Source organism: Neovison vison, chromosome 7 (genome assembly GCF_020171115.1).
Source record: "Neovison vison isolate M4711 chromosome 7, ASM_NN_V1, whole genome shotgun sequence".
NCBI lineage: Eukaryota > Metazoa > Chordata > Mammalia > Carnivora > Mustelidae > Neogale > Neogale vison.
In genome coordinates this window covers 109,869,037-109,895,125 of record NC_058097.1, presented here as the reverse complement: position 1 = coordinate 109,895,125, position 26,089 = coordinate 109,869,037, and the positions used below count along the sequence as shown (strand labels likewise).

Genomic DNA, 26,089 nt, shown 5'->3' with positions numbered 1-26,089 from the left:
CCCTGCTTGTGTTCCCTCTCTCGCTGTGTCTCTGTCAAATAAATAAATAAAATCTTAAAAAAAAAAAAATTGCTACATGGAAAGCAGGAATGAGTTTGCTCAGGAGTCAATTCTCAAAGGAATTCTCAAATTCACTCCTGAGCTGTCTAGCCATCAGGCATCCCAGAGACAAGAGGACCCCGGGACACCCGGAACTAAAAGGAATGCAGCATTGCTCACGTCACAGTGACATACTCACAACTACCACCACGTAGTTTCGCTTTTCTACAACCGCGCTATGGTGGAAGTTCGTGTTTTAATACTGGTATGGGCTCCATTCGAAGACTGACCAAACTGACTGATAAGGTTTAGCCATTTTTTGAAACCTAACTTCACTGGAAGCATGGTTCTGTAACACTGTATCTCCGACCTGGGTCCCGCGGCTGACTAACCCTGACCCACCGTCTGGACAAAGTCACGGCTAGTGCGTTTTGAGATGGCCGTTCTGCTTCAGCTGTCGCTCCTCGCCCCGCCTGGTTCTCCAGGCATGGTATTTCTTGATGCTTTTCCTCCATGCAAAGCGCCAGATGCTGAACATGAAACACCAAGACACAGCGTACATCGCTACTCCCCCAACCTTCACAAACCACCTGGGCTTGGGGGAGAATAGTTCGCAGAAAAGGAGGCGAGCTCCTACACCAATCCTCACTCCGGTAAACAGGGCCACGAAGAGGAAGTCCACCACATCTCCAGTGAAACTGTGGTAGCGGCCTGTTTCTCGGAGAAACCAGCGCATCTGCAACAAGGGGTTGGTGATCTCACTTCCAAAGAGGACCGCGTTGACCTCTGTGCCTGACTCCCCGAGAACCAGGGCCATGATGATGCCCAGGATACTGAGCGTGTGGTGAGCCAGCATCAGGGGCCCCTCGGACTGGAAGTAGATGCACCAGCCCAAGTCGAAGATGAAGTAGCCCAAGGTGAGACACAGAACGTGCACTTGGAGAGGAGTATTGGGTGAGCCTGAAATAAACCGAGACAAAAGCAAACTGAATGGCTGGACCCTGATGCCTTGCACCAGGGTCCAATGTTTCCCGAGCTTTCCTGAACCAGGCAGGCACATGCATTTGAGTGACAACCACAAAAGACTAAAAACTAAAACCTGGGTCTTTATTAAGCCCAATAATATCACAGGCCCGGGAAATGCTGTTCTGTTGAATCGGATCTCGATGAGTGATCTGAGCACCAGACATGGTCTCAGTGTCCTCTCTACAGAGCAGCATAAAATTGAGTTGTTTTGTCTTTTCAGTTAAAACCCTACAGCTTCTTTCTCTTTATTTTTTAAAATTGTATTTATTTATTTAACCAATTTTAAAGGTCTGTTTCCAGACTCTTTTAGTTATTTTTCCCTGGATGCCAGATTAATTTCTTAGCGTAATGGGTTAGACTGCCGGGCACTGGTGGCCCTACCTTTCTTGAAAGTGGCCTTGGAAAGAACCCCAGGAGTTAGTGTATTTCTAGCCCAAGAAAAAGGAGTGCAAGGACTCAATGTTCAAATCTCTTTAAAACCTTCATATAAGACATACAGCTTAATTGCAGCTTTCATATCAGCTGGAATAGTTTTGGGAAAACCTCAGAAGCTCAATATAGAAATTTAAGGAAATTTAAAAAAAAAAAAAAAAAAAGGAGTCTAAGGAATTAAAAAAACAATCAGATCCTAGGGGACTTCTGGCCGGAATTGTACCCCCCAGATTCTTATGTTGAAGCCCTAAAGCCCAACTCATCACAATGTGACTGTATTTGGAAAGAAGGCCTTTAAAGAGGTAAATTAAAATGAGGTTGTTAGGATGGGCCCTTATCCAATATGGCTGATGTCCTTATAAAAGGAGGAGAGTAGGACACAGACACATGAAAAGGGGAGACCATGTGAGGACATGGCAAGAAGGGAGCCACCTGCAAGCAAAAGAGAGAAGCCTCAGAAGAAACCAAACCAGCCAACAACTCGTACTTGGACTTCTAGCCTGCAGAATTGTGAAAAAATAAGTTTCTGTTGTTTATGCTTCCCAGTCTGTGGCATTTTGTGACAGCAGCCCCAGAAAACTAATTCAAGGGGATACAACCTTTTTTATTCTAAGGAGGTAATACTTGTACATCTAGCAGTTTAAAAATCAATATAGATGCTATAAATAATGAGACACCAATTAAATGATAGGATATGCATAACAAATTATTATATCACAGTTAAGGAGGATAAACAAAGGGGCGCCTGAGTGGCTCAATGGGTTAAGCCTCTGATCTCAGGATCCTGGGATCGAGCCCCACATCAGGGTCTCTGCTCAGCGGGGAGCCTGCTTCCCTTCCCCCTCGCTCTCTGCCTGCCTCTCTGCCTACTTGTGATCTCTGTCAAATAAATAAATAAAATCTTTTTTTTTTTTTAAAAGAAGACTCCCAATACAAATCATAAAGGTAATTATTCTTCAATATTCTCCAATATTGTACAAATTCTGTGAAAATGTCCCATCCTTCCAAGACTATCCCCCAAATTATAAACCCCTTAGGGAAAAATCCTCTAATGTCTCCCACCTACCTGGGTGGGTAAAAGGCCAGGGGCCATCAATGAAGCCAATATAAGCCGAGAGGCCTATGGAGAGGATTCCATGGGTGAACGTCACCAGCCGGCAGCTCCACTCAAAGCTTCGGTGCTTATTCAGGCGGCAGAAAGAGATGTAGAGTGAGAGCCAGCCCCCCAGGCTGCACAGTACCTGCGGACACAGAGCTAATGCCATCCTATGATGAAAAGACCAAAACCAGAAAAAACAAAGGATGCACCCTAAGAAAACAGCATTGGGTCAATTTGCGTATCATCTTCATTCCTACTCTAGGATAGTACAAAAACATTGCTTTCACTGAAATACTTCTTCCTTATCAACACAGCCAAGAACTGTTCATTAAAGCGTGGTTGTGATTCTGATTCCATGTTCCTTAGAGATAACTGATAAAACCCCTAAACCGAAAACAAGGAACTGCATTCTGAGTTGGTAGACTGCCTGATAATAACGTATCATATCGTTACGATGAGTAAATGTCAACAATAACCTGCCAGTGATGACTGACCTTGGATGAACATGAGTAATACAATACACATATTAGATAATGTGTTCACGCTTCAAAAATCCCAATAAGACACTCTCGTGAAAAAAACAGTACCACCACCTGTGGTTTCTGCAAGAGGTCATATGACGCACAGCGGTTTCATGTGGTTTGAAGCTGATACTGACTGACTCAGCTGAAGTTTGGATTTGGGTCACAGGTTTACCAATTAAAATCAAAACTTGAGGTAAACCTGAATAGGGAACTAAACGGAGTCTAGGTATTTAGGATGGGGAAAAAAAAATCCTAGTTCTGTTCAGTTCTGAAACCCAACTCAAAGACTGACCAAGGCAGAAGCAGAAGGTGTTTAAGTGGGAAATTTTTGTTTGAGATATAAAAAATATCCTTAAGGCAGTTAATCAGTTAAACACCAAAAAAAGTCAGAAAGCTACGCTCTGAAATTTTTACTAATGACAGGTATACCAAGCCAAGAATGACTGTAACTGAGTCAATTTAGCCATCCAGGTCTAAAATCTTAAAGTAACCAAGATGTTGTTATTAATATTCGTTAGCTCCTCTATTGAAAGTACAAATAAAAAAGTCAAAAACATTTCAGATATCTGTCTCATCTCAGCAGGAATCTTCTGCATGGCTACCCTTATTGCTTAACCCTATTCTGACATGTGAAATAGTATCCCTGGACCAACACACTTCAATACACAACCACTCCCCAGAATGCTATCCAGAGGGCTTTACCAAGGTCAAGTTCTGCACAGCGTTCATCTGAAATCAGGTTTCTATTCAAGAAAACAGCAGGTATCAATCACAGTCCTGAGTTCCAATTCTGTCTATGCCCCTAAATCCGAATAAAAGTATGGGCAAATCACTTTCACCTCTTGAGCCTCCATTTAAAAAAAAGGGGGGGGGACGAAAGAGAAGAAAAGAGGATTGAAAATTCTAATCCGGCCCAGTTCTGACAAGGAGTTCTGAGATAAATTTTGTAAAACATCTAGGCCAATTTTCCAGAGCAAGGGCCAGAAATACAAAGTACCCAGAGTGAAAAGAACCGTTCTCGCTTATTTCCTTGTAAATGCCAGGGTCACCGGCCAGTAATACGGATCAGCTCATTTGGATCTGCTGATTAGTATTTTTAGAGCCCTCTTCCCTGAATCCTAATTCCCTGGCAGAACAGAGGAAACAGTAGTCTATTTACAAACATTTAAATAAAAGAATCGACATTTGTAAAAGGCAGATACAAGTCTGTGACCTTGGGAAAGTCACTCCATCTCTGGATTTCCGCTTTTGTTTCTGTCTTTCTTTTTCTTTTCTCCCCCCCCCCCACTTTTGGGTAAAAGAACGGAAGGGTATTGGGGTGGCCGATGCGGCTCAGAATTCCAAGGTTCCCGTCTTCGCTCCTCCAGTTCCAGGGCCAGATTCGGGAGGAGGAGCGCTGGGCGGGCCCACCTGGCTCGCGGCCGCGGAGCAGGCGTGGCTGGGGCGAGCTGCAGCCCCGGCGCCCCGCGGGCACCGCGAGCGCCGCTCCCTCCGACTCGCCCACCGCCCGCGGGCCACGGCGCTGGGCGGACCTCCGGCCTCCCGCCCGCCGAGCCCCCCGTGGCAAGAGCCCCACCCCCACCCCGGCCCCACCTCTGCGGCCAGGCGGGGCCATCTGCCCGCCTCCTTCCCCGCCAGTGGGCCGGGCGGACCGGGCCGTCCTCGTCCCGAACCCAGCCCGGCGGCCGGAGTGCGGCCGTTTGCGCCGCGCTGTTACCTGGCCGAGCGCCCCGGGAAGCCTCGGGCGCCTCGGCCCCAGAGCTCAGAGCGCGGATCCCCGGAGCAGGAAGCGGCGGAGAGAGGGAGAGAGAACGATGCTCTGACGGCGGCGGAAGAGGAGCCGGGGGTCTGGGGGCACCTTGTGGCTGGGAGGACGGAGCGCAGAACCCGCGCTGGACGGGGGAGGTCCCTAAAGGGAGCCGGAGGGTCCTCCTCCAGCGCTCCGGGCTGGGGTGGGGGGAGATAGCGGGGTGTGACCTAGTGGTCACGTGAGACCCGCAGGCTGCCTCCCTTGTTTGCGTGTTTGTTTGTTTGTTTGTTTGAATAATTATCCATCCAGTCCCCCGTCCCCGCAGTTTGGGGCAGCCCGTCCAGTCGCTGAGGGCTCACCCCCCTACTAGGCACTGAGTCTCAGTTGCGAAACCAGCACACCAATCACTGATTTGCCAGAAAGGGCTTAGGCCTGGGCATTAGAAATTAGTCCTTTTCCTGACAGCCCTGTCACCAACTTGGCGGTAGAATATAAGACTTAAAAATAAACCCGGCTTGGTTACTGACTCTGTGTCTTTGGGCAAGTTGCTTAACTTCTCTGTGCCTCGGTTTTCTCAAACCCAGAACCGGGATAGTAGTAATAGCCATCTTATAAGGCCGTTGTGAGAATTTTAGACGCTTTACCAATGTAAACTGCTTAGAACAATGGCGGGCCCAAGGAAGTCATTATACAAATGTTAATTATTGTGGGGGCACTTGGGTGGCTCAGTGGGTTAAAGCCTCTGACTTCGACTGGGGTCATGATCCCGGGGTCCTGGGATCGAGCCCCACACCGGGCTCTCTGCTCAGCGGGGAGCTGTCTCCCCAACCCCCCCAACCCCGCCGCCTGCCTTTCTGCCTACTTGTGATCTCTGTCAAATAAATAAATAAAATCTTTTTTTAAAAATGTTAATTATTGTGGTTGGTGACACTTCCGGTAATTCCTTTCTCCTCTTTGAGCTCTATTTTAGTACTAAGGAAAGCCAGCTGGAAGAAATGACCAAACAAGTATGGAGGCTCACATGGGGTAAAGAGGGTATCTGGATTCGTTTATTAGGATGGGTGACAATGGGATGCTGCGGGGCCCAGACAGTCTTAAAACGCGAAGTCGTTAGGTAGGGATGTGAGCATTTACACCACGGCTGGGAAGTAGTTAATAATCTACTTTTGACATTTATCTTGCTCATCTCTCATAAGTAAGGATCAAACTGTTTTCATCTTTGTTTTTTCTAATACCTGGTAGGAGGCAGATGTGATGAATGATGGTTGGATGAATGGGAAATGAGCCTGGAAAAGTGTATTTATTGGAAACGATTGGGGCCTAAACCTTGCTGATCTTCTACAACATTTAGGATGTGTCTTCCAAATGCCCTTGTAGGCTGTATCTTGAAGAGTATAATTTAGCAGGCTTAATGTGGGGGCCAGGAATACATATCTTTTAAAACATAACCCACAGGTCATTCAGATACTAGTCACATTTAAGAACCACTGCTGTCAGAGGACCTTAAGTGACTCTGATGCCAGCCTGAGAAGCCAGGCTGAGGCATCTTATGATGTGGGTAACAGGAAGCCTCTGATGTTATTGGGCAAGGGGATATAATGTTACCATGTTCTCCAAGCCCTTGTTACTCAGAGTGTGGTCAGTAGTCCAGCAAAATCTGCAGCTCCTGAGAGTTTATTAGAAACACAGAATCTCAGAATTCCGATGTGTAACCAAAGTTGTGAATCACTGCTATGCACTCAGTGGAAGTCCCTGTAAGGTGAATGGAGAAGACAACCTGCTTCAAGTGGGTTGGAACAGACCAGATAAGAAGTAATGAGAGCCTGGAAAAACAGAACAGGGAAGGATCCATTTCACTGAATGGAAAGTATGCAAATATCAACTTTCCCCATTTGCTTTTAATTGTTGTAGTATTTTTCTTCTTCTAGTATCTGGATTTGGAACTATTTTCTTGCTGCCACCATTTTCCAGGGAAGAAAGGAGTACTAAAAGGCTCTAGGGGTCTAAAGTCTGGCGGATAAATGCCAGTTCTTCTGTTGGAGCCTTTATTGAGCCTTTATTTTATCCTCATGCAAGCTTCATTACCTCGGATTAAATTTACTAATTTATATATGTTTGGCCATAACCCTTGTTCTACCAAATCAGATATTTCTCAATAGTGGCACCCCTTCCCCCGCAAGAAGTTCTGGACTATAAGGGAGAGCAGGGAACAGGAAACTCTCCACCAATTTATTGGAATAATAATGACAATAATTGTGATCATAATCACAATAATAACAGTCAACACTTATTGTACCAGGCACTGTTCCAAGCACTTTACATACATTATTAACATTTAATTCTCACAGGTCTGTGAGATAGTTACTGTGGTTATCCCCATTTTATAGGTGAGAAACTAAGGCACAGAGCAGTCAAGGAACTTGCTCAAGGCGACATGATTAGTAGGAGGCAGATTGGAGTATGAACCCAGGCAATATGGCTCTGGAGGGCATGGTCTCAACCACCAAGATATACTGCCTGCCCTTGACTAGAATGACCTATAGATGTGTACTGTATTATTAGGTACTCACAGCTCCTAGCCTCGGTGAAGGGCACTAAAAGTCATTCAAAGGTTAAAAAAAAAAGAGAGAGAGAACTTAATTTTCAAAAATCTTAATTGCCTATTATGTACTAGGCACTGCACTAGGGGCTTTTTTTTTTAAGATTTTATATATTAATTGGCATAAGCAGGCAGAGGGACAGAGGAAGAGGGAGAAGCAGACTCCCCACAGAGCTGGGAGACTGACACAGGGGCTGGATCCCAAAGACCCTGAGAACATGACCTGAGTCAAAGGAAGACACTTAACTAACTGAGCCAACCCAGGTGCCCCAGTACTAGGCACAGTGTTAATCATGGAGATAAAGAGAAAAAGAACCTCAACTTTAAGGAGCTTCCCACAGTCTAGAAGGTGAAGCAGAGGAATCAGCAAACACAGTACATAAAGACAGCAGGTGCATGCAGAGTGTACAGGGAGGAGGGACACTGAGCCTGAAACCCAGGGGCTCAGAGCAGGATTCTTTTTTTTTTTTTTTTAAGATTTTATTTATTTATTTGACAGACGGAGATCACAAGCAGGCAGAGAAGCAGGCAGAGAGAGAGGAGGAAGCAGGCTCCCTGCTGAGCAGAGAGCCCAATGTGGGGCTCCATCCCAGAACGCTGGGATCATGACCTGAGCCGAAGGCAGAGGCTTTCACCCACTGAGCCACCCAGGCGCCCTCAGAGCAGGAGTCTTAACTTGAGTCCTGGAACTAAGCTCATTCTCTGAGTTTCACCACAATTCCTTAGCGCTGGAAGCCCACAGCTGGGCCCACCAGTGTTGAGTCAAGTAAAAATTGAAGTATGCAAATTTTGAAAAGTAGCGGAGCAATTCTTCTTTTTTGTTCTTGCCTGGACAGTGACTGGTTTTTGCCCATAGATTCTCTTGTGCCTAATTAGCTGCTGAGGAAGCTAACCAACCTTTGGTTAAACTTTGCTGGAATTTTTTAGAATCATGCATATGAGAAAAGTAAATCAGGGCCCGCTCCCAGGTTTGACTCTGTTAAACAGTGGTCCAAGACAGTGGATAATGGAAGCTATTGGAGGCTGAGCAGTGAGGTTACAATTCTGCATTTCTTTCATAGAAACCGTGGCCGAATAGCCCAGAAATTGACCCTCCTACACAGACTCAACTGATCTTTGACAAAGGAGCTAAGGAAATACAAAGGAGAGAAGACCGTGTTTTCCACACATGCTGCTGGAACAACCAAACATCCACATGCAAAAAACAAAAAACAAAACACATCAAGACACGGACCTTACACCCTTCACAAAGATGAACTCCAAACGGATCATAGACCTGAATGTAAAATGCAAGACTGTAACATTTCAGGAAGAGAACACCTAGATGATCCTGGGTATGGTAATGTTTTTTTAGAAACAACAACGAAGACACAAGCCATGACAAAAATAATGGGTAAGCTGGACTTCATTAAAATTAAAAGCGTCTGGGGGCGCCTGGGTGGCTCAGTGGGTTAAGCCGCTGCCTTCGGCTCGGGTCATGATCTCGGGGTCCTGGGATGGAGTCCCGCATCGGGCTCTCTGCTCAGCAGGGAGCCTGCTTCCCTCTCTCTCTCTCTGTCTGCCTCTCCGTCTACTTGTGATTTCTCTCTGTCAAATAAATAAATGAAATCTTAAAAAAAAAAAATTAAAAATGTCTGCTTTGCCAAAGACAAATTCAAGAGAATTAGAGGACAAGCCATGGACTGGAAGAAAATATTTGCAAAAGACACATCTGATAATGGACTTTTATCCAAAATAGAGTACTCTTAACATTTTCTTAACATAAGAAAATAACCTGATTAAAACATGGGCCAGTGACCTGAAAAGACACCTCACCAAAGAAGACATACGGATGGCAAATAAGCACACGAAAAGATGTCCCACATCATGTCATCAGGAAAATGCAGATGAAAACAGCTGGGCTACTACTACACACCTATTAGAATGACCAAGATCCAAAATGCTTGGTGACACCAGCTGCTGGCAAAGATGTGGAGCAACAGGAACTCCATACACTGTTTGATGGGGGTGCAAAATGGTGTAGCCACATTCTGTTGGAATACAGTTTGGAAGCTTCTTACAAAACAAAATATACTCTTACCATATGATCCAGCAATCACGGTCCTCGGTATTTACCCAAAGGAATTTAAAACTTCAGTCCACATCAAAACCCCACACAGAGATGTTTAGGGCAGCTTTCGTCATAATTGCCCAAACTTGGGAAGCAACGAAGATGTCTTTCAGTAGAGGAATGGATACATAAACTGTGGTGTATCCAGACAATATAATATTATTTATTCAGTGCTAAACAGAAATGAGCTATGAAGCCATGAAGACATGGAGAAATTTTCAATGCACATTGCTAAGTGAAAGAAGCCAATCTGGAAAGGTTATGTACTATGATTCCAACTATAGGACATTCTGGAAAATACAAAGCTATTAGAGACAGTAAAGAGATCCGTGGTTGCAGGCTGTAGTGGAGAGAAAAGTGAACAGGTAGAGCACAGAGGATTAGGGCAGTGAAAATACCCTGTGTATTACAAGGATGGGTATAGGTCATTATGTTTTTGTCCAAACCTGCAGCACATGCAACACCAGGAGTGAGCTCTAAGATGAACTGTGAACTTTGAATGATCACTGTATATCAATGTAGATTCTTCCTTGGTTAAAAAAAAAAAAAAAAAAAAAGGTACTTTCTAGTGAGTGATGTCGATGATGGGGGAGGGTATGTACGTGAAAGGGCAGGGATGTATGGGAAATCTCCGTACCGTCCTCTCAATTTTGGTGTGGATCTAAAACTGCTCTAAAAATATAAAATTTTTTTAAAGATGAAATGAATGAAAATCGGCATGTGGTTTGTACCCATCCAGCGATGAAAAAGAAAGAAAGGAAGGAAGGAAGGAAGAAAGAAAGGAAGAAAGGGAGAGAAAACTAGCATTATGGACAATGTAACTACCCATGGGCTCCTGGGTCACAGAGCTGTCCCTTTATAGATTTAAATGAGTCCCAAAGGCTCCTCTTGTTGTCTCTTTGCCGCATACCTAGTCCCTTCCAACTGGATCTTTTCTGGAGACAGCAACCACTACAAGTTGGCTTCCTTCTTCAGCTTCGTGACATGAAATATTAGTCTGAATATAAGGCCCAAACACCGGAAACAGTTAAGTCTTAATTATTTACATAGAGATTTTGCACTTAGATATTGTTCACAACAAATGTTACATCCCAATTTCAGTGTTTCCCCTTGAGCCATGACATTTTTGAAGGGCCTCCCTTTCCCACAGGTCAGTGTTTCCTTCAGGAATGGTAGCTATTTAAATTTTTATTAACCTAAGAAAAACCACCGGGAGAGCGTTCTGGTCCCTCAGCCCCTCAGCAAAAGTCACAGTGCATTCAAAAGCCAAATATATTTGATTATTGGATTATGCTTTCCTTTACATACCTGTTGCTTCCCATTGTGAATATTTAATAATTGACCTTCAAGATATCTGCAATATGAGATTTTCAGCCTCTGCTTCCAGCTTTAAAGTCTGAATGACTTGGTCTTAAACATTTAACATCCTCCCACTTAAAAATCTTCCCCTTTCAACCAGTTTCCTGCTACTCTGCCCTCAAGATAGTTCTGTCAAAAAGAGTAAGAACTCTGAATTCTTTGAAGCCCTGTATTAATGTATGTATGTCATCTTTAGCATATCAGTCCGGGGAGTAACAGACTTAATATACCAACCTGAAACATTTTCCCCCTTCCCATTTTTTTTTAAAGTAATCTCTGCACCCAGTGTGGGGCTCGAACTGGCAACCCTGCGATCAAGAGTTGCATGTTCTACTGACTGAGCCAGCCAAGTGCTCCCCCAATCCCATTTCACTATATGCACTCCTATCCCTCCCCTCAAGAAAAGACACAGAACAATGATCTAAACCTTTTCTTATCAATAGTGGAATCATTTATATCATAACTATACAAATTTATTTAGGAACAGAGAGATTCCTTAGATTCTCAACATTTTCTTGGATATACAGTCTTTTTTCTTTTCTTTTCTTTTCTTTTTTTCCTAAAAAAAAGTTACCATTGCTGGAATGGCTTCATGTTGCTTCTCTACACACTGGCCCACAAAGAAGGAGACTAGAGATAATGTTCCCGAGAAGTCAACAAACATTCCCAGCCCATGTGGGAACTCTTCTTGTGGAAGCTAGCACAGTATTTCACACTTTGGCATTTTTTTTCCTTTCTTTCTCTTTTTTTAAAAAGGAGATAAAATATTACAGAGATATCTTCAAAATTCACACCTGAGTTAAACATTTTGCTGGAAAATTCCACATGATGGAGGGAAGGTAGCTGCAAACACAGGGAGGGGCTATATACAGGGAATCTACCAACATAATCATTACATGTTTGCTTTTGTGTTCCTCCTCCTGCAGCCGGGGGGGGGGGGGGGGGGGGGAGGACCAGATAAGGACAAGGAAGGAGAGAAGGAATAACACTCCCGAACTCTGGAGCAGGTGTAGCACACAGAAGAGCACCTATGGGCAGAGAAACGCGCCCAGGGGACTGAGGGTAGCTCGGCCTTCTGTTAAAAGGAGGGAACCTGGAGAAGGCCATCATGAGTGGATTCGGTTCTAGAAAAGGGGTCGGGACTACAGAAAACCTGGAGTGAAATGAAGATTCGGTCGGAAAGGTTTGCTCAACAGAAAGCATCCAGGATTTGGTGGAGACATCAGATTCCAATCTTTTCACAGAATTTAGAGATCAGTTCAGCGATTGTGGCCAAGTTCAGAGTCAAGCCATAATCTCTTCCTCTGGTTGTTTGGCACACCAGTCAAACCGCTGTCCCCAGAAGCCCATGGATGAGTTGGAAAATAATGACAAGGTGTCCTTTCTCGGAAAGACGACTGCCACAGGGAAGCCATGGGAAGTATTTAGAGCTAGAGGGTTGGAGCACGGGGAAAGAAGGTGAAAACAGGGAACACCTCGGGGAGAGGGGGAATGTGTTTCAAGAGCACTGGAAGCCAGCACATGGTTTAGTCACAGTTGGATCTCTGGAGGCCCTCACACCTGAAGAACCAAGAACTTGGGATGGCAGTGGGGATTCTCTTCCACTCTTCTGACAGTAATCTGTCCATTCAGAGAGGGCATGATTCCCTTCCTTCCAGGGGGACATACAGGGCCAGGTGGATTCCGAGAAACTTTTTGGTCTCAGTGGAGGTAGGTGGGATGATTCCATCGGTACCAAGATCTGGAAGGAAGGAAAAGCAAGTCAACCGTAAAGCTGCTAATGGTTTGAGGGAAGAGGCGAATGGGCAGTGAACTCCTAACAGGAGTAGGGGGTTTCTTTCTGGGGGTCATGAAAACATTCTGGAATTGGATTATGGTGATGGTTATGGAAAATTGTGAAGACACTAAAATCCAGGCACCGCACGTTTTAGATGGCAATTTTTATGGTGTGTGACTTCTATCTCAAAACGTTTTTAAAACATACATTATATAGATTTTTCCTTCTTTTTTGGTGGGAGTGGTGGAGGAGTCCCAATATTTTGCCCTGTGTACCTGTGGGCCAGTAAGAGCTGGCTGCCTTTGCTGAGTGGCCTGGTTTTGGTCAAGTGGATTAATCTCCTCCCACATCGAACTTTCAAACCTCTGCTTTGTTCTGAGTCAGGGAAGACTCCCTCAAGGCACCTGCTCTGAGAATAGCTTTTAGAGCAGACTCTTGGGCCCCCGAGGCCGAGGCCGCTGTCCTCACTGCCTCACAGGCAGGAGCTCCAGACGGGGAGCAGCAAAACTTCCTCTCTCCTTCTGTCAGCCACACAGACAGCTCCAGCTCACAGGCTCATGTCAGAACACCCCGAGAACAGGGTTCCTGGCAGGAAGTGGAGCGCTCCGAAGCCCACTGAAGGGCCTGGTCCTTTCTAATAGGAGTGTTTGGAAATTTCCACCCTCCCAGTGAGGATGGAAATTTTGGCTTTGTTGACATCAGCTCCTTGCCAGGACTGCTCACTGGCCGAAGTTTCTCTTTAAAGCCCACTCCCTAGGGATATGGTCCAGCCTGGCTCTCCACACAGCCCCCCACCCCCACCCGTCTCCCCACTCCCCTTTCCAGTCCTGTGACAAGCTTTCTTTTCAGAGGTATGGACCCAACATCTCACATGTCCCTTGACCCTATTAGAATGTCACGGGACTCTCTCCTCCACCTTACCCCGAAGAGTTAAAACTGGAGGAGCTCACTGCCGCTTTGGAGTTATTTTGAGATGCAGTGGGGCTGTTGGCGTGGAGTCCGGAGCCAGGAGACGAAGGCCTGCTGTTGTTCCCAGGGGAACAGGATGACGTTACTGAGGATGAACAGAGGCAAAAACAAGGGGAAAATAATGCTGCTGGGTCCTGGGACCTCCTGACATGGCCCTCAGACATGTCTCCCCAGAGAACTCCCACTCCTCCCTGTGTCCCACCCATCTGCCCACTCCGGGGACATTAGCTTCAACACCCGGCCCCAGAGGGCTCTCATCATAAATGCTCTTCCCAGCACGGGCCCCGGAGAATGGTGTGGCTGGTTCTGCAGGTCCAAGACTTGCCAAATGCAAAAGGACAGATGCCAAAATCATCCTACTCCAGGACACACCCTGGGCTGGGCAAACGTAGCCCCAGACCAAGAGATGGGAGGGGCCAAGAACAAGGGCTCTGGGAAAGGAGGGGAGGAGGGAGAGAGAACAGCGAACAGAGGAGGGAAAGAGAATCTGAGAGCACAGCCTCTCCCGTGTGCCCATTTCCAAAAAAAAGATGCACAGTCTTCTAGAAAGAGCACAGCCAGGAGAGAGGAGACCCAAGTCTCAGTTCCTGGCCATTCACTAACCCTGGCCCATGGGGCCTTGTTTCACTTCCCCAAAACGCATTTTTGGTCTTCTGGAAATGGCAGATTTGGATTCTCGTTTTTGGATTTCCCAAACAGTGTTCTGTGAGTAAGGTGACGGATAGCTTACCATCCAAGCAAGCCAAGAGACTTTGAGGAGTGGGAAGCTGGGCTCTCGATCATTAGGTCAGGACAAGAGGCAGACACTGACTGCCCTGGGTACATCCAGACAGATGGTCACCTTCCTCGTTCTTTGAAAGGCTCTACGTACTTTGTGAAAAGTAGAGTTCTATAGGAAACTGGCTTGGAAGACCCTGCCTTCCATACAGCTCCTTTAGGGCTGTTAGTGCACTCTGGTGCGGAGAAGTGTGGCAAATAAGACAGAAAGCAGACGCTTTCCACTTGGCTTCTTCAGCATTTCCCAAACTTACTCGATGGTGGAACCCTTCTTTTCTAGCACAGATTTTCATAGCCTTCGAAAGACATTTAAGGAATGCTGACCTAAGCAGTTATTGTTCACCTCTAATGTCCCCCTGTTGAAAGGGCTTCTGGAGCTATTCAGAAACCCCATGGCGAAGCTCACCTGTTCCAGTCATGGTGCTGTGGACAGGAGGGACAGAGAGGGGACCCAGAGATCCAGAGGGAGAGACCTGAAAGGCAACAGAAGCTTGTAAATGTCTGTGTCTTCTCCCTTCTCCGAACTTGAGTGCTTCTCCCAGGGTGCTGGGCCCCCAGAGTGCAGACAGCAGGGCTCAGCTTTCTTGATGACTGCTTTGTTCCAAACCTACGCTCTATCCCGCTTCCACAAGAAGGCCTCTGGACCACGTGCAGCTTCAGCTCCAGCTCCGGCCTGCTCTGGCAGGGGCCTGCTGCTGAGGCCAGGCCCTGTCCTCCCTGCTGTGGCCCCTGGCAAGGCTCTTCAGCATGGCCAGGCGAGTCTGCAGTGCTGAGTGCTGGGTAACAAGAGGTGCCACCTCTGGACTCCTGCTGGGGCAGACACTATTGGTTGGCTAGATGTTCGCCAGTCCCCAGTCCTTTTTTTTTTTTTTCTTTCTTTCTTTCTTTCTTTTTTTTTTTTTAAATAAAAGATCCCTTTGCTCAGGGCAGCAGAGCCCAGCTCTGACAACCCTGTTCCAGGCTTCCCAGTCTGATACAGGAGAGGACCCTCCACTCCCCAGAAAAAAACTGGAGGGAGGCTGCTGAACTTTGGACCCTGAAACTGTTCATTTGGTCCTGGAGACCTCACAGCTTCATCAACTCTGAGATTGGGAAGGGACTTAAGAGGATTCAGTTTAAACCCTTGAGATTACTACCTTAGCACAACCTAGAACAAGATGTAATAGAAAAAGAATGGACTTGGGGGCCCAGCAGATCGAGGGGTGAGACCCTGATTTAATCATAATGCTCCATGTGACTTTGGGCAAGTGACCTAACCCCAATGAGATCTGGTTTTCTCATCCACGAAACAGAGGTAATACCTCCCTTATATTTCCTTTTAATTAAGATTTAATAAGATAACGTCCATAAAGCTTCCAATTCAACGTCTGGCAAAGAGTGCCAGGTTTGTTAAATGCTCGTTCCCTTCCTCCCTGAAGGAAGCCGTCCACTATCTCTGGACACTGTCCTCTTCTTCATTTGAGCTGGAGTCGGCGTACCTCGCCTCCCCTTCATTCTTCTCACGCCGATAGGAGAAGGTCCGATCGATGTTTTCAAAGGACGCTGGAAAGAAGTTCTGCTTGGGGGAGCTGGGATTCCTCCCCTCCCTGGTTTGGATCATTCCTTCCCAACAGGATGAAGCATGTACTCATTTCCCAACTAATCAGCTACAGTTCTCCTGTCTTCACTTACCTGCCCGTTTACAAGAAGCCTCCTCAGTAGGCAGGGGGCCCACGAAGGGTGGGGACAGGTGTGAGGCCCCGTGGTAAGAGATGTTATCAACCATCTCTCTCCCTCTCCTCCTCCTCCTCCCCTCCCTACTGGCACACCCGTGACATTTGTTGTTGTTTTAAAATAAATAATGTATTTAGTCACTGTGACCAGCTTCTTCTGTTTCCTTCTGGAGGCAGGCTACGCATATGTAAGCAGATATAAATATCTTGGTAAAAATGGCTCCCCCTTTTTAATTGTTTATATAAATGGTAGCATTCTGCCCACAGTGGTTGGTACCATTTCATTTTTTTTGTTTTTTTTTGGCTTAACTGTATATCCTGGAGATCATTTTGTATCAGAGCAGAAGAAACTATGTCCTAGCCCCAAGGAGGCTGTCCCCAGGAGACCTGAGGAGAAGCAGAGTCAGAACGCTTTGTCTCTCTGCTTCCTTTATAACATCACGAGCATGAACGGTCATTACTTATTTAACATCTTTCTCCGGAACTAGGCTGCTGGCTTCCCAGGGGCAGTATGATGCCTGTGGCGGTCTACTACCATGTCTGCTACTGTGCCTGGAACTTTGCAGGTGCTCAGTCAATACCTGTTGCCTGGACAATGAGAAGGAATCAGGCCCCTGCCCAGCTCCTCTATGCTTCCCACTGCTTTTCTCCATGTGGGTGTCCTGGGTTGGGGTTGAACCCAAATGAGGACCTACCTCCCCTAGCCCCATGTTTAAAGATTTCAATGCTCCTCTGCCATGGTTCCATTTCCTTAATGTGCCTGACATAACCTCACCCCCACCCCGCCCAGCACTCCAGCCTCCTCATTCCCCCTCCCTGGGTTCCAGCCCATTCCAGTCTGCTACGCTTCCTCTTTCCACCCTGCCCAGCCTCAGGGCCTTCATAGACACTCTTTCCTCTGCCTGGAATGTTCTTCCCTGCACTCTCCCCTCCCTGAGCACGCCCAACCTCATGACTGTCTACTTATGCTTCTGCCATTAGTTTGAGCGTCATTCCTCGGCAAAGCCCCTGACGCCCTGGCCTAGGTTAGATCCTCTAAATCCTGCATCTCCTCTGGAGATTTCATCCCAGAGAGCCTTTGTTCAATGTCTGCTTTCCCTGCCAGACTGCCAGCAGAGAGATCTCAGGCATCCTGTGTACCACCGTGTCCCGGTGCCAAACATTTGGTGGGCATGCAATAAATATTTAAGAAAGGAACCATGAATGAATATCATGTTGCCTCCAACTTCCAATTTTCAGTGGCTCCCTAGAGCTTGCAGGGTAATTTAGTATCTGTGGCCCATCGTGAGCCAGCCCTCATCAACCCCTCTCAGTCCCCAAGCCTTCGCTTTAGCCAGATGGAAGTGCTTGTGATTCTCCAAATGCAGCATGTTGTTTTATAATTCTGTGCCTTCTCACAGATGGTTCCTCCAGCCTGGGGTGCTGTTCTCACAAACTTCTAATTTGTTCTGCAAACAGATTAGGGGGTCAGCCCTCCCAGACCCCATTCTGATTAGAATGGTTTTGATCCATGTTCTTCTGGGCTCCCAGAGCCCTCCTAGAGGGGTTCACTGCCTCTTCACATCTTCACCACCATGTCTTGCCTCTTCTGGAGACTCCTTCTTAGTGTCTTCCCTTGATCCTCCTCCTGTACCTGTCCCTCAGATGCTGGTGATCCCTAAGGTTAAGATCTAGACTTTTCTCTTGGCTCCCCTGTGCAAACTCCACAACTGAGCTCCTCCTCCCCCAAGATTTCAACCACCACCTTATGCTTATGACTTCCTGATCCGTGGCTCCATCTTGACCTTCTCTCCTGACCTTCAGACCCATAATTCCAGGTACCCAAGGACATTCCCACTTGGGTGTCCCACAGGCTTCACTGTGCCTTATAAGGATATAAAGAACAGGAATCATCACTTCCTCCTACTCCCAAATCAGCTCGTCCCCTTGTGTTTGCTTGTCACATCAATGGCATAACTCCTGCCCCATCAGCCCAACCTGAATGCCAAGAGTCAGCTGAGAGTACTCCCTTTCCTTCATCATTCTCCCTGTCCCCCACCCAATCTCCCATTCATTACCCAAGACCTAATAAGTCTACCTTCTAATTATCTCTTGAGTCTCTCAGAGCCCCTCATTCTTACCCGCTAGCTTTGTTTCGGCCCTCAATAGATCTCTCCTGGATAATTGCAGACATATCCTTGCTGGTTTCCCTACAACCAGTCTTCTGTCTCTCAAACCACCTTTTATGCTGCAGGCACATCTAATGGTGCCTGCCATCTAATGGTCTGCTCAAAATCCTTCAGACTCCTCTAAGTCTTCGCAGTCCTTAGCATTGCTCATAGTCGCCTCAGTCTGGCCTTGCTTGTCTGTCCAGCCTCATCTTTCAACATCCCTCACAGGACAGGTGGTTACCTACAGTTCCGGGGACGTGTCATATACTCATTCTCTCTGCTCCATCCTACGGTTCCCATACTTTCCCGCATGAGAACTCCACCCCACCCTTATTTGCCTCTTCACTCCTTGTCCTTTTAGACTCAGCTCAGGTATTAATTATCTCCTTGGGGAAGCCTTCTCTAACCACTACCTTGCAAGGCTTTGTTCCCTGCAACTCCTAAGTTCTCCTCGAGAAATTATCATGTGGTTTATCATTTGTTTATTTGTCTGTCTCCTCTGCTAGGCGGCAAGATCCTCTGGGGACAGGGGACAGATTTGTGTACCCTCAGCACTCTACATGAAGATCAATATATGGTATATGGTCAAGGAATGTTTGATGAAGGAATGAACAATGGTGTCATTTGTATGAGACACCCCAGACAAGGCTGAATTTCTCCCATCTTTGAGTGCTGGAAGATTTGAGGACAATGTCATTGTCCTAATTCCCTTTACCTTACAACCCTATCATCCCCAAGGATGAAGAAGAACCTTCCCACCTCTACCCTCCAGGCACCACCTCTCCCTGGATGGAGAAGATATTTCCTACTTCCAGGTCTTCCTAAATTGCAGATTATTCCCAGCCCTAACCTCTCCCCGACCTCCAGAATTACTGTTACTACTGTCTACTTGGCATTTCATTTCTCTTGGATGCTTAGATGAGTGTCCAGCTTAAGCTGACCAGTTCCAAATTCTTAGTCTTTTCCCTTATATTTGTACTTCTGACATTCTTTGTCACCTTAAAAAAAAAAAAAAATGGCAACACCTCCGACCAGTTGCTCAAGCCAAAACCCTTTGGGCTCATCTCTTGTGCTCCGTAACTGAGCTGACAGCACATCTTGCTGGCTCCATGGCTGAAGTGTATTCGGAATCCAACCACTTCTCATCTCCATTGTGGCAACCGTCTTAGCCTAAGCTACCTCTGTGCACAGCCTGGTTATTGTGTTTCCTCACCTGTGTCCTGCTTCTAGATTATTCTCCACACGGCAGCCCACCTCAGCCAGCTCAGACTTTTCCACTCCCAGCTCTCCAGTGGCTTACTTCATCCAAACTCAAAGCCAAGGTCCTTTCAGTGACCTCCATGAGCTTTGGGTGGTCTGCTCTGTGTTACTCCTCTGACTTTCCCTCCCATTCTCTCCTCCTTCCTCACCCTGCCCCAGCCACACTGGCTTCCTTCTCTTCCTCAAACATGTCAGGTCTTTTTACTTGCTCATCCCTCTGCCTGGAACACCCTTTGTTCTAGAAAGTTTTTTCCTTTTCAACACTTGGGGCTCCACTCAAATGTCACCTGACCAGGGAAGTCCTCTCTGACCTCTGTGTCAAAAAGGCATCTCTCCACAGTGACTTTCAATCCCCTTACCCTTCTTTATTCTCCTGTAGATTTTATAGGTGGCATCTTTCTGCTTATTTATTTATTTATGGCAAGCTGCTTGGAACTCCTGACTGCCATCTTCCCCAGGATGGTGTCCTCCAGGCACCGTTCCTGTCCCTCCCCCTAGTGCCTGGTGGCAGCTTGGTCCCCGGCAACTCACCAGGCGGGAGTTGTAGATGGGTGATTTGATGGGTGTGGTCACAGGGCAGTTGATCCTCTTCTCCTTCTGACGTCGGTTGCAGAACCAGACTCTGACCACCTCCTTCTCCATGGACAGCTGCTCTGCAATCATGGAGATCTCCTCTGAGCTGGGTTTGGGGTTCTACAGACACCAAACGGATAGAATGTGGTCAGGAGGAAAAGGGAAGAGGGTCAAGAATCGGGGACGGGGGCCGGATGTTCCAAGGAAACAAGATAGAACAAGAGATGGACCGAATAGCATCAGACCTAGGATGGAATACTGGCTTTATCAGTTACTGTGGATCCTTAGAAAACTGCCTTAACCTCTCTGAGCCTCAGTCTTACACCTATGAAGTGAGAATAATATCTACTGGAGAGGATCACTGTGAGGATAAAACGAGAAAGGGTGTGTCAACTGTCCAGCGTGGGGCCTGCCACAGAACAGAGGAGCCATCGATGTTCTCCCCTTCTGTCACTTCTCCCTTCAGGAGTTTTGAAAAGAGGAGTCTGCTGCTGACTTATGCAGGGCAGGCAGAATCCCAAAACCCACGCTCCCCTCATGCCCTGATATCCCTTTGTGTTACAACTTCCTGTCCTACCTCAAAATAGGAAAAAATAAAGACAAAGCATGTGGATCCATCCAGACTGTGGGGATAATATATATATAAAGTATCTATTATATTATACATTAAATATCATCTATTAATATAATAATGTATATATCATATTTCAATATAATAATGTATATATTATATATCAATATAATAATGTATCTATTATATATATTAAACACTCTCTTGTTCCATCCTCTCCTTCCACCCAATCTTTGATCTCAGCCCCTTTCTCTCCTTCCTCTAGCCCCCTCCCTTGCTCCAGAAACCTAATCAGCAGGAAAAGCCTGCTCTTGTCATCCTGCCAGCAGGAAGCGGCCGTCGAATCCTTGAGCCAGATGTCCTGGCGGATCTGCTGGAGTGGGCAGCAGTCTTGAAGGCCCTGGGCACACAACGTTAAATGAGGCCAATGGCACGTCCTCTAGGGCCCTGTGTGGTGTGAACCGAAGCTCTGGAAGCTGATACCTGAGGGATCCCAACTAGAAGCTGTTTCGACGCACCTTTTTCCCCTCTTCCCTTCCCCACCTCCCATGGGGCACGAGCTGGTGTTATCAGCTGCCACATACTGGCTCAGGAATATGCTTCTGCTACACGTTCAAACAAACGTATGTATAACATGATCACAAGCATTTACACACACGTGGAGGAGAGAAAGAGAAGGAAAGACATGTAGATGCCATTTAATGGCAGGTTTTTTTCTTTCTACTTCCCTGGGTTTTCCTAATTGTTCACAATGAGCATTTACTACATATATAATTTTAAAAATATATAAATCAACGCATAGAAAGTAAAGAATTCCAGGTAACTCTACCTATCATGATGAGCACTTTGTAAGGTATAAAACTGTGGAATCCCTGTCGCATACCTGAAACATAATATAGCACATCAACTATACTTAAAGAAAAAATAAAAAATTTACATACAGTGGCCTGGCTTTGCCACAGCTGGATCAAGAGATCCACCCTCTTCTGGGACCCCAGATGTCATCCCTTAAGCCTCCCAGTGAGAGGGACATTAGGTCCCCAAAAAATGTCAGGGCAAGAGGGGTCCGTGGGTAAAGAAGTTGCTGGCAGTCCCCTTCATGGGCATACATAGGGGGCAGCAGAGGGTGTGTGTGCTTGCTTTGCGACCCTTTCCCAGGGCAGGAGTGTGCCCAGGGGCCTGAGTGTGTCCAGTCATCCAACCGTGTATATCAGCCCACCCGCTCCCACCCGGAGGGGCCGCTCACATCTTGAAATCTCTTCTCCAGAGTCAGGCGGATGTTGGTCTCGATGCTGGTCCGTTTCTTCCTCTTCCTACCAAACACCTCACTGAGGCTGGGGAAAGAGCTGGGGGTGTTCATCGAGGGCTCTGATGGAGAGGTTTCTGTCGGGAGGTGGAAAGGCAAAGGAAGTTCAGAGAAGAGAACGCACTGGCTGGGACAGGCTCTGTGTTCATGGCCTTGAGGTCGGACCCCACTTCCCGGTGAGCTGTGCAGTGGCTCTTTCAGGACCCACCCCCTCCCCCTGCAGGTGAACTGGAACAGGCCAAGCGTCCTGCTTCTGCTCATAGGTCTGGGTGAAGGTCCTCCGCGACTCCCACGCCAGCGCCTCCCGTGTTTGCGGTCATGGTTCAGGGACACTTGGCCATCGGTGGCATGGCTAGGTGTGAGTGTGTGCAGGCAGAGATCCTACAAGGAACACTCATGAGTCTTTTTTTTTCCCAGGGATGCCTGAATACTGAGTAAAATGGGAAATGGCGTTTGCAGCTAAAAGCAGTGGTACTCGGTGGCAGAATGTGGCGTGGAAGTCACTTTCTTTTCAGTGTTTAAGTGTTGGAGCCAAGGGAGGACCAATGGGCCGGGATACCCCTCACAAAGGACTCAGGTATCAGGGAGGGGGTCACACTAGAAATGAACAATAAGGAACCTTCCCAGTGATCCTCACTGCCTCTGGTCGTCTCTCTCACTTTGTGCCCCGAAAAGAGCTGCCTAAGGGACAAGCTTCCTTGCCCCTCCCCCATTCCACATAGAGGGACTTCTGAGGGGGTAACCCCTTTGGCTGCTTATCCCCCCCCCAACCCTTTCTCTCCACAGTAACCACTCATCCATGCGTATCTACTGACCAGAGCCCGGCCTGGCACAGGGTCTCTCTACCTTCTCTCTCAACCTACACCACTGGTTCTCAACTGGGGCGATTTTGTACCCCCCAAACCCCCAGCAGATATTTGGCAGTATCAGGAGACATCTGTGCACATCTTAGTGGGAGGCAGGTGCTGCTGGCATCTGGGGGTAAAGACCAAAGATAACTGCTAAATACCATGGAGTCCAGAGGACAGCTTCCTACAACAAAGAATGCCCTGGCCCATGAGATCCATAGTGCCATGTGGAAGCCCTGTTCCACTGCCCCACAACACCAAACTCATCTGTCCATTGTTCCACGTACTTTGCCCTTGACCCCAGGAACGCTTCCCAGGCCACCCTGTGGACTAAATCCAGCCAACCTCACTCCTGCTGTTAGCTTTCCCTACTTGTCTAGCTAACCGTAACTCCCTGCTTTCTGAAGTCCTACTCAAGACGACCCAGACAAAGGGCTTGTGTTGTGTCTATGGCCTCCCCTTCTCCCACACGAGAGCCTGGAGGACCCACGCTTTTATATTCCTAACCAAGACATGGTTCAGAGAGCAAGGTGGGTAACTGTTCACTTTGGAGAGCTGCCCTAAAGTCTAGACTGGGTGGGTTTCTCGTGGAGAAAGGAATGGGGCCAAGTTTTCATGACCTAATGCCATGTCCTCCAAAGGACATGTCAGCTGACATTTCCATCTCTACTTGCCTGTCTCCCATGTCTTATTTCTCCAATGGTTCCAGACTCAGGAGGAGAAGGGGTCTTACACAGTGACTGCCTCAAGCCCCGACATAGACAGGTCCCTGGCCCCCTCCCAGCAGAACCATCTAGGGTACCAGCCGTCCTTGTGTCCCTGCCACCTACCTGCGTCATGCAACCACTTCTCCAGCAGCGGCTTGAGCTTGCACATGTTCTTAAAGCTCAGATTGAGGGCTTCAAATCGTGAGATGGTGGTCTGACTGAAGTCATTGCCATACAGCTTTCCCATTGCCAGCCCCACATCTCCCTGTACGTGGGGATCGAGAGGGAGGAGCTGGAGACACAGGCTTCTTCTCTTCTTTGTCCCACCATCCTAGCACCAACCACGCACACAGAGAACCTTCAAGCACCCGCCCATCACCTCTTGGCTCCTTTCCAGGTGTTTTCCCTCTCAGAAGGAGAATTTGGTTCATTTCCTGCCCCAGACACCGAGTGGGTCGTGCCCATGTGCCTAACACCTTGCCTGACTCTCATTCCTCCCCTGTCCCCCAGCAGTGTCCTCAGTTTCCTTACCCTTGACAACTGTGCCCTATTCCCCGGAACACAGGGACACGATGGGCTTGCCCCAAATACACCGAACCTCAGGTTGTTCCTGAAATGTACACCCAGGAAGTCCCGTCTCCACTCACTCAACCTAGTTTCTTCTGGCTCCCTGCAAACCAGACCTGAGTGAAGCCCAGCTTAATGCGCCTCTGCTTGAAGGTCTTGGCAAACTTCTCCAGCTCTTCCAGATCACTGGGCTCGTCAGCCCCTCCAGAGCTGGGTAGATGCTTGGGCACTGGGAGATGTGGGGACGCTTCCAGATGAGGTTCTAAAGAAGATCCTGGTAACCCTGGGCGTCCAATTGCCTAAGAGGGAACACATACGGAACAGATGCACAAATAGTCAACCAATCAAATGGCGTTTTCTGGTATTGCGTACTAACAGACCCACTTAGAGGATAACAGACCCCTGGGTACACTTGATACCTATTTTGTCAGTGGTGTGGAAGGGGGAACTGAGGATTTCTATGAAGGGACAGCAAATAGCTAGAATAGCTGGGTAGAAACAGTAGGAGTGCAAGACAGGGAGGTGGCCTTTCTGGGTTTTAGGCTATGACTCATTGTTTGACTCTGAGCAGGTAACTTCCTTCTTTCAGTTTTCCACCATAAAAGGAGCTAGCAGGTTTGTTTACAAAGATTCCAAAAACAAATCTCAGAATGGGACAGGGGGAGAAAGGTTGTTTGCCTTGCCTGTTCTTTTCCAAAAAGGGAAGTAACAGGCATTCAATAGGTGTTGACTGAAGATAACAGAGGACGTCTGAGACTTGTTATATTAATAGAATTTCCATAGAATTTTAAACTCCTGTGACTGCCATTACACTTTCTTTTTTTTTTCAATTTATTTATTTTCAGAAAAACAGTATTCATTATTTTTTTCACCATACCCAATGCTCCATGCAAGCCGTGCCCTCTACAATACCCACCACCTGGTACCCCAACCTCCCACCCCCCCGCCACTTCAAACCCCTCAGATTGTTTTTCAGAGTCCATAGTCTCTCATGGTGCCATTATACTTTCTAACCCATCCTTTTCCTTCATGAGAGTGTTTTGTTGTAGTTGTTTGTTTTTAAATCAGAGGTATTCCGGTGCCATCTAAATATACCTGGATCTCATTTATGGTTGTCAGGAGAGAGTCTTCCTTCCATTTATTTTCATAGAGAAATGGCCTCTAAGACCTCTAAGAGTCCATGTTGTGCCCTTTTGGGGTCAGGAGTGACATCCACCACTTCACAAGGAGCAGAACACACACCAAGGGTGCCAGGCATCCTGTCCAGTCCCCGGGCCACTGTCCACATGGACGACTTGGTCCACATCAGCCCTCTTCTCTCCCCTTCCCAGCTGACTCTTTTCCTAGACTGGGGTTAACTTTCCTCCTTCACTCCTCCAGGACATGCAGATTTACCACTCAGATGGGCATCCTTAAGAGGAGACAGGGAAAAGGACCAGAGAGAAGTGAAGGACTCCTTTCCCTCGTGAAGGATCTTTTAGATGAGGATGATTCTAAAGCCTCATGGATTTGATCCTGTTTTGTAGGGAAAAGCGTCAGCCCTCCTGAGACTTCCTTTTCCTTGATTCATTTGTTCTTTAATCCGACAAGTACTGAGTTCTTTGCTAGAGCTTCTTCTCCCTCCCTTTCACATCCAATCAGATGCCACGTTGCATTCCTTCAACTGCCCCAAACATCTCCCTGTTCGCCCCCTCTTCTCTACTCTCACTGCCACGACCGTACTGCTGCCTGGGACAATCTTTTTTTTTTTTTTTTTTAAGATTTTTATTTATTTATTTGACAGAGAGAAATCACAAGTAGACGGAGAGGCAGGCAGAGAGACAGAGAGAGGGAAGCAGGCTCCCCGCTGAGCAGAGAGCCCGACGCGGGACTCGATCCCAGGACCCTGAGATCATGACCTGAGCCGAAGGCAGCGGCTTAACCCACTGAGCCAC

General features: G+C 47.2%; 2 protein-coding genes across 5 annotated transcripts in view; both read right to left on the bottom strand.

The window, feature by feature from the left end:
* TLCD5 (TLC domain containing 5) lies at nucleotides 1-5,093 on the bottom strand. Of its 2 annotated transcripts, none has more exons than XM_044258055.1 (3): nucleotides 4,838-5,093; nucleotides 2,564-2,752; nucleotides 1-999 (listed from the first exon to the last, which is right to left on the bottom strand). In XM_044258055.1, the coding sequence occupies exon 3, from the start codon at nucleotides 893-895 to the stop codon at nucleotides 461-463; it is 435 nt and encodes a 144-aa protein (XP_044113990.1). In that variant the 5' UTR covers nucleotides 896-999; nucleotides 2,564-2,752; nucleotides 4,838-5,093; the 3' UTR covers nucleotides 1-460. The 2 variants fall into 2 exon arrangements, with proteins under 2 accessions (XP_044113990.1, XP_044113989.1); XM_044258054.1 differs by having other exon boundaries at nucleotides 2,564-2,763; nucleotides 4,838-4,922.
* Nucleotides 5,094-11,884: 6,791 nt separating this feature from the next.
* Nucleotides 11,885-26,089, bottom strand: part of POU2F3 (POU class 2 homeobox 3) — a 102,948-nt gene continuing 88,743 nt past the window's right edge. For all 3 annotated transcript variants that reach the window (XM_044258053.1, XM_044258050.1, XM_044258051.1), the window contains 7 exons: nucleotides 24,272-24,454; nucleotides 23,712-23,853; nucleotides 21,974-22,110; nucleotides 20,115-20,276; nucleotides 14,868-14,934; nucleotides 13,637-13,769; nucleotides 11,885-12,679 (listed from right to left, as the gene is read on the bottom strand). In XM_044258053.1, coding sequence (XP_044113988.1) covers nucleotides 12,640-12,679; nucleotides 13,637-13,769; nucleotides 14,868-14,934; nucleotides 20,115-20,276; nucleotides 21,974-22,110; nucleotides 23,712-23,853; nucleotides 24,272-24,454 — 864 coding nt within the window. In that variant the 3' untranslated portion in view covers nucleotides 11,885-12,639. The remainder of the gene's footprint in view (nucleotides 12,680-13,636; nucleotides 13,770-14,867; nucleotides 14,935-20,114; nucleotides 20,277-21,973; nucleotides 22,111-23,711; nucleotides 23,854-24,271; nucleotides 24,455-26,089) is intronic.

Excerpts from the sequence above, each read along its gene's own strand:
- TLCD5 (XM_044258054.1), bottom strand. The coding sequence starts at position 2,762 with ATGGCATTAGCTCTGTGTCCGCAGGTACTGTGCAGCCTGGGGGGCTGG. Across the intron at positions 1,000-2,563 it reads CTGGCCTTTTACCCACCCAG|GCTCACCCAATACTCCTCTC; the intron begins GTAGGTGGGAGA and ends GGTTTATTTCAG.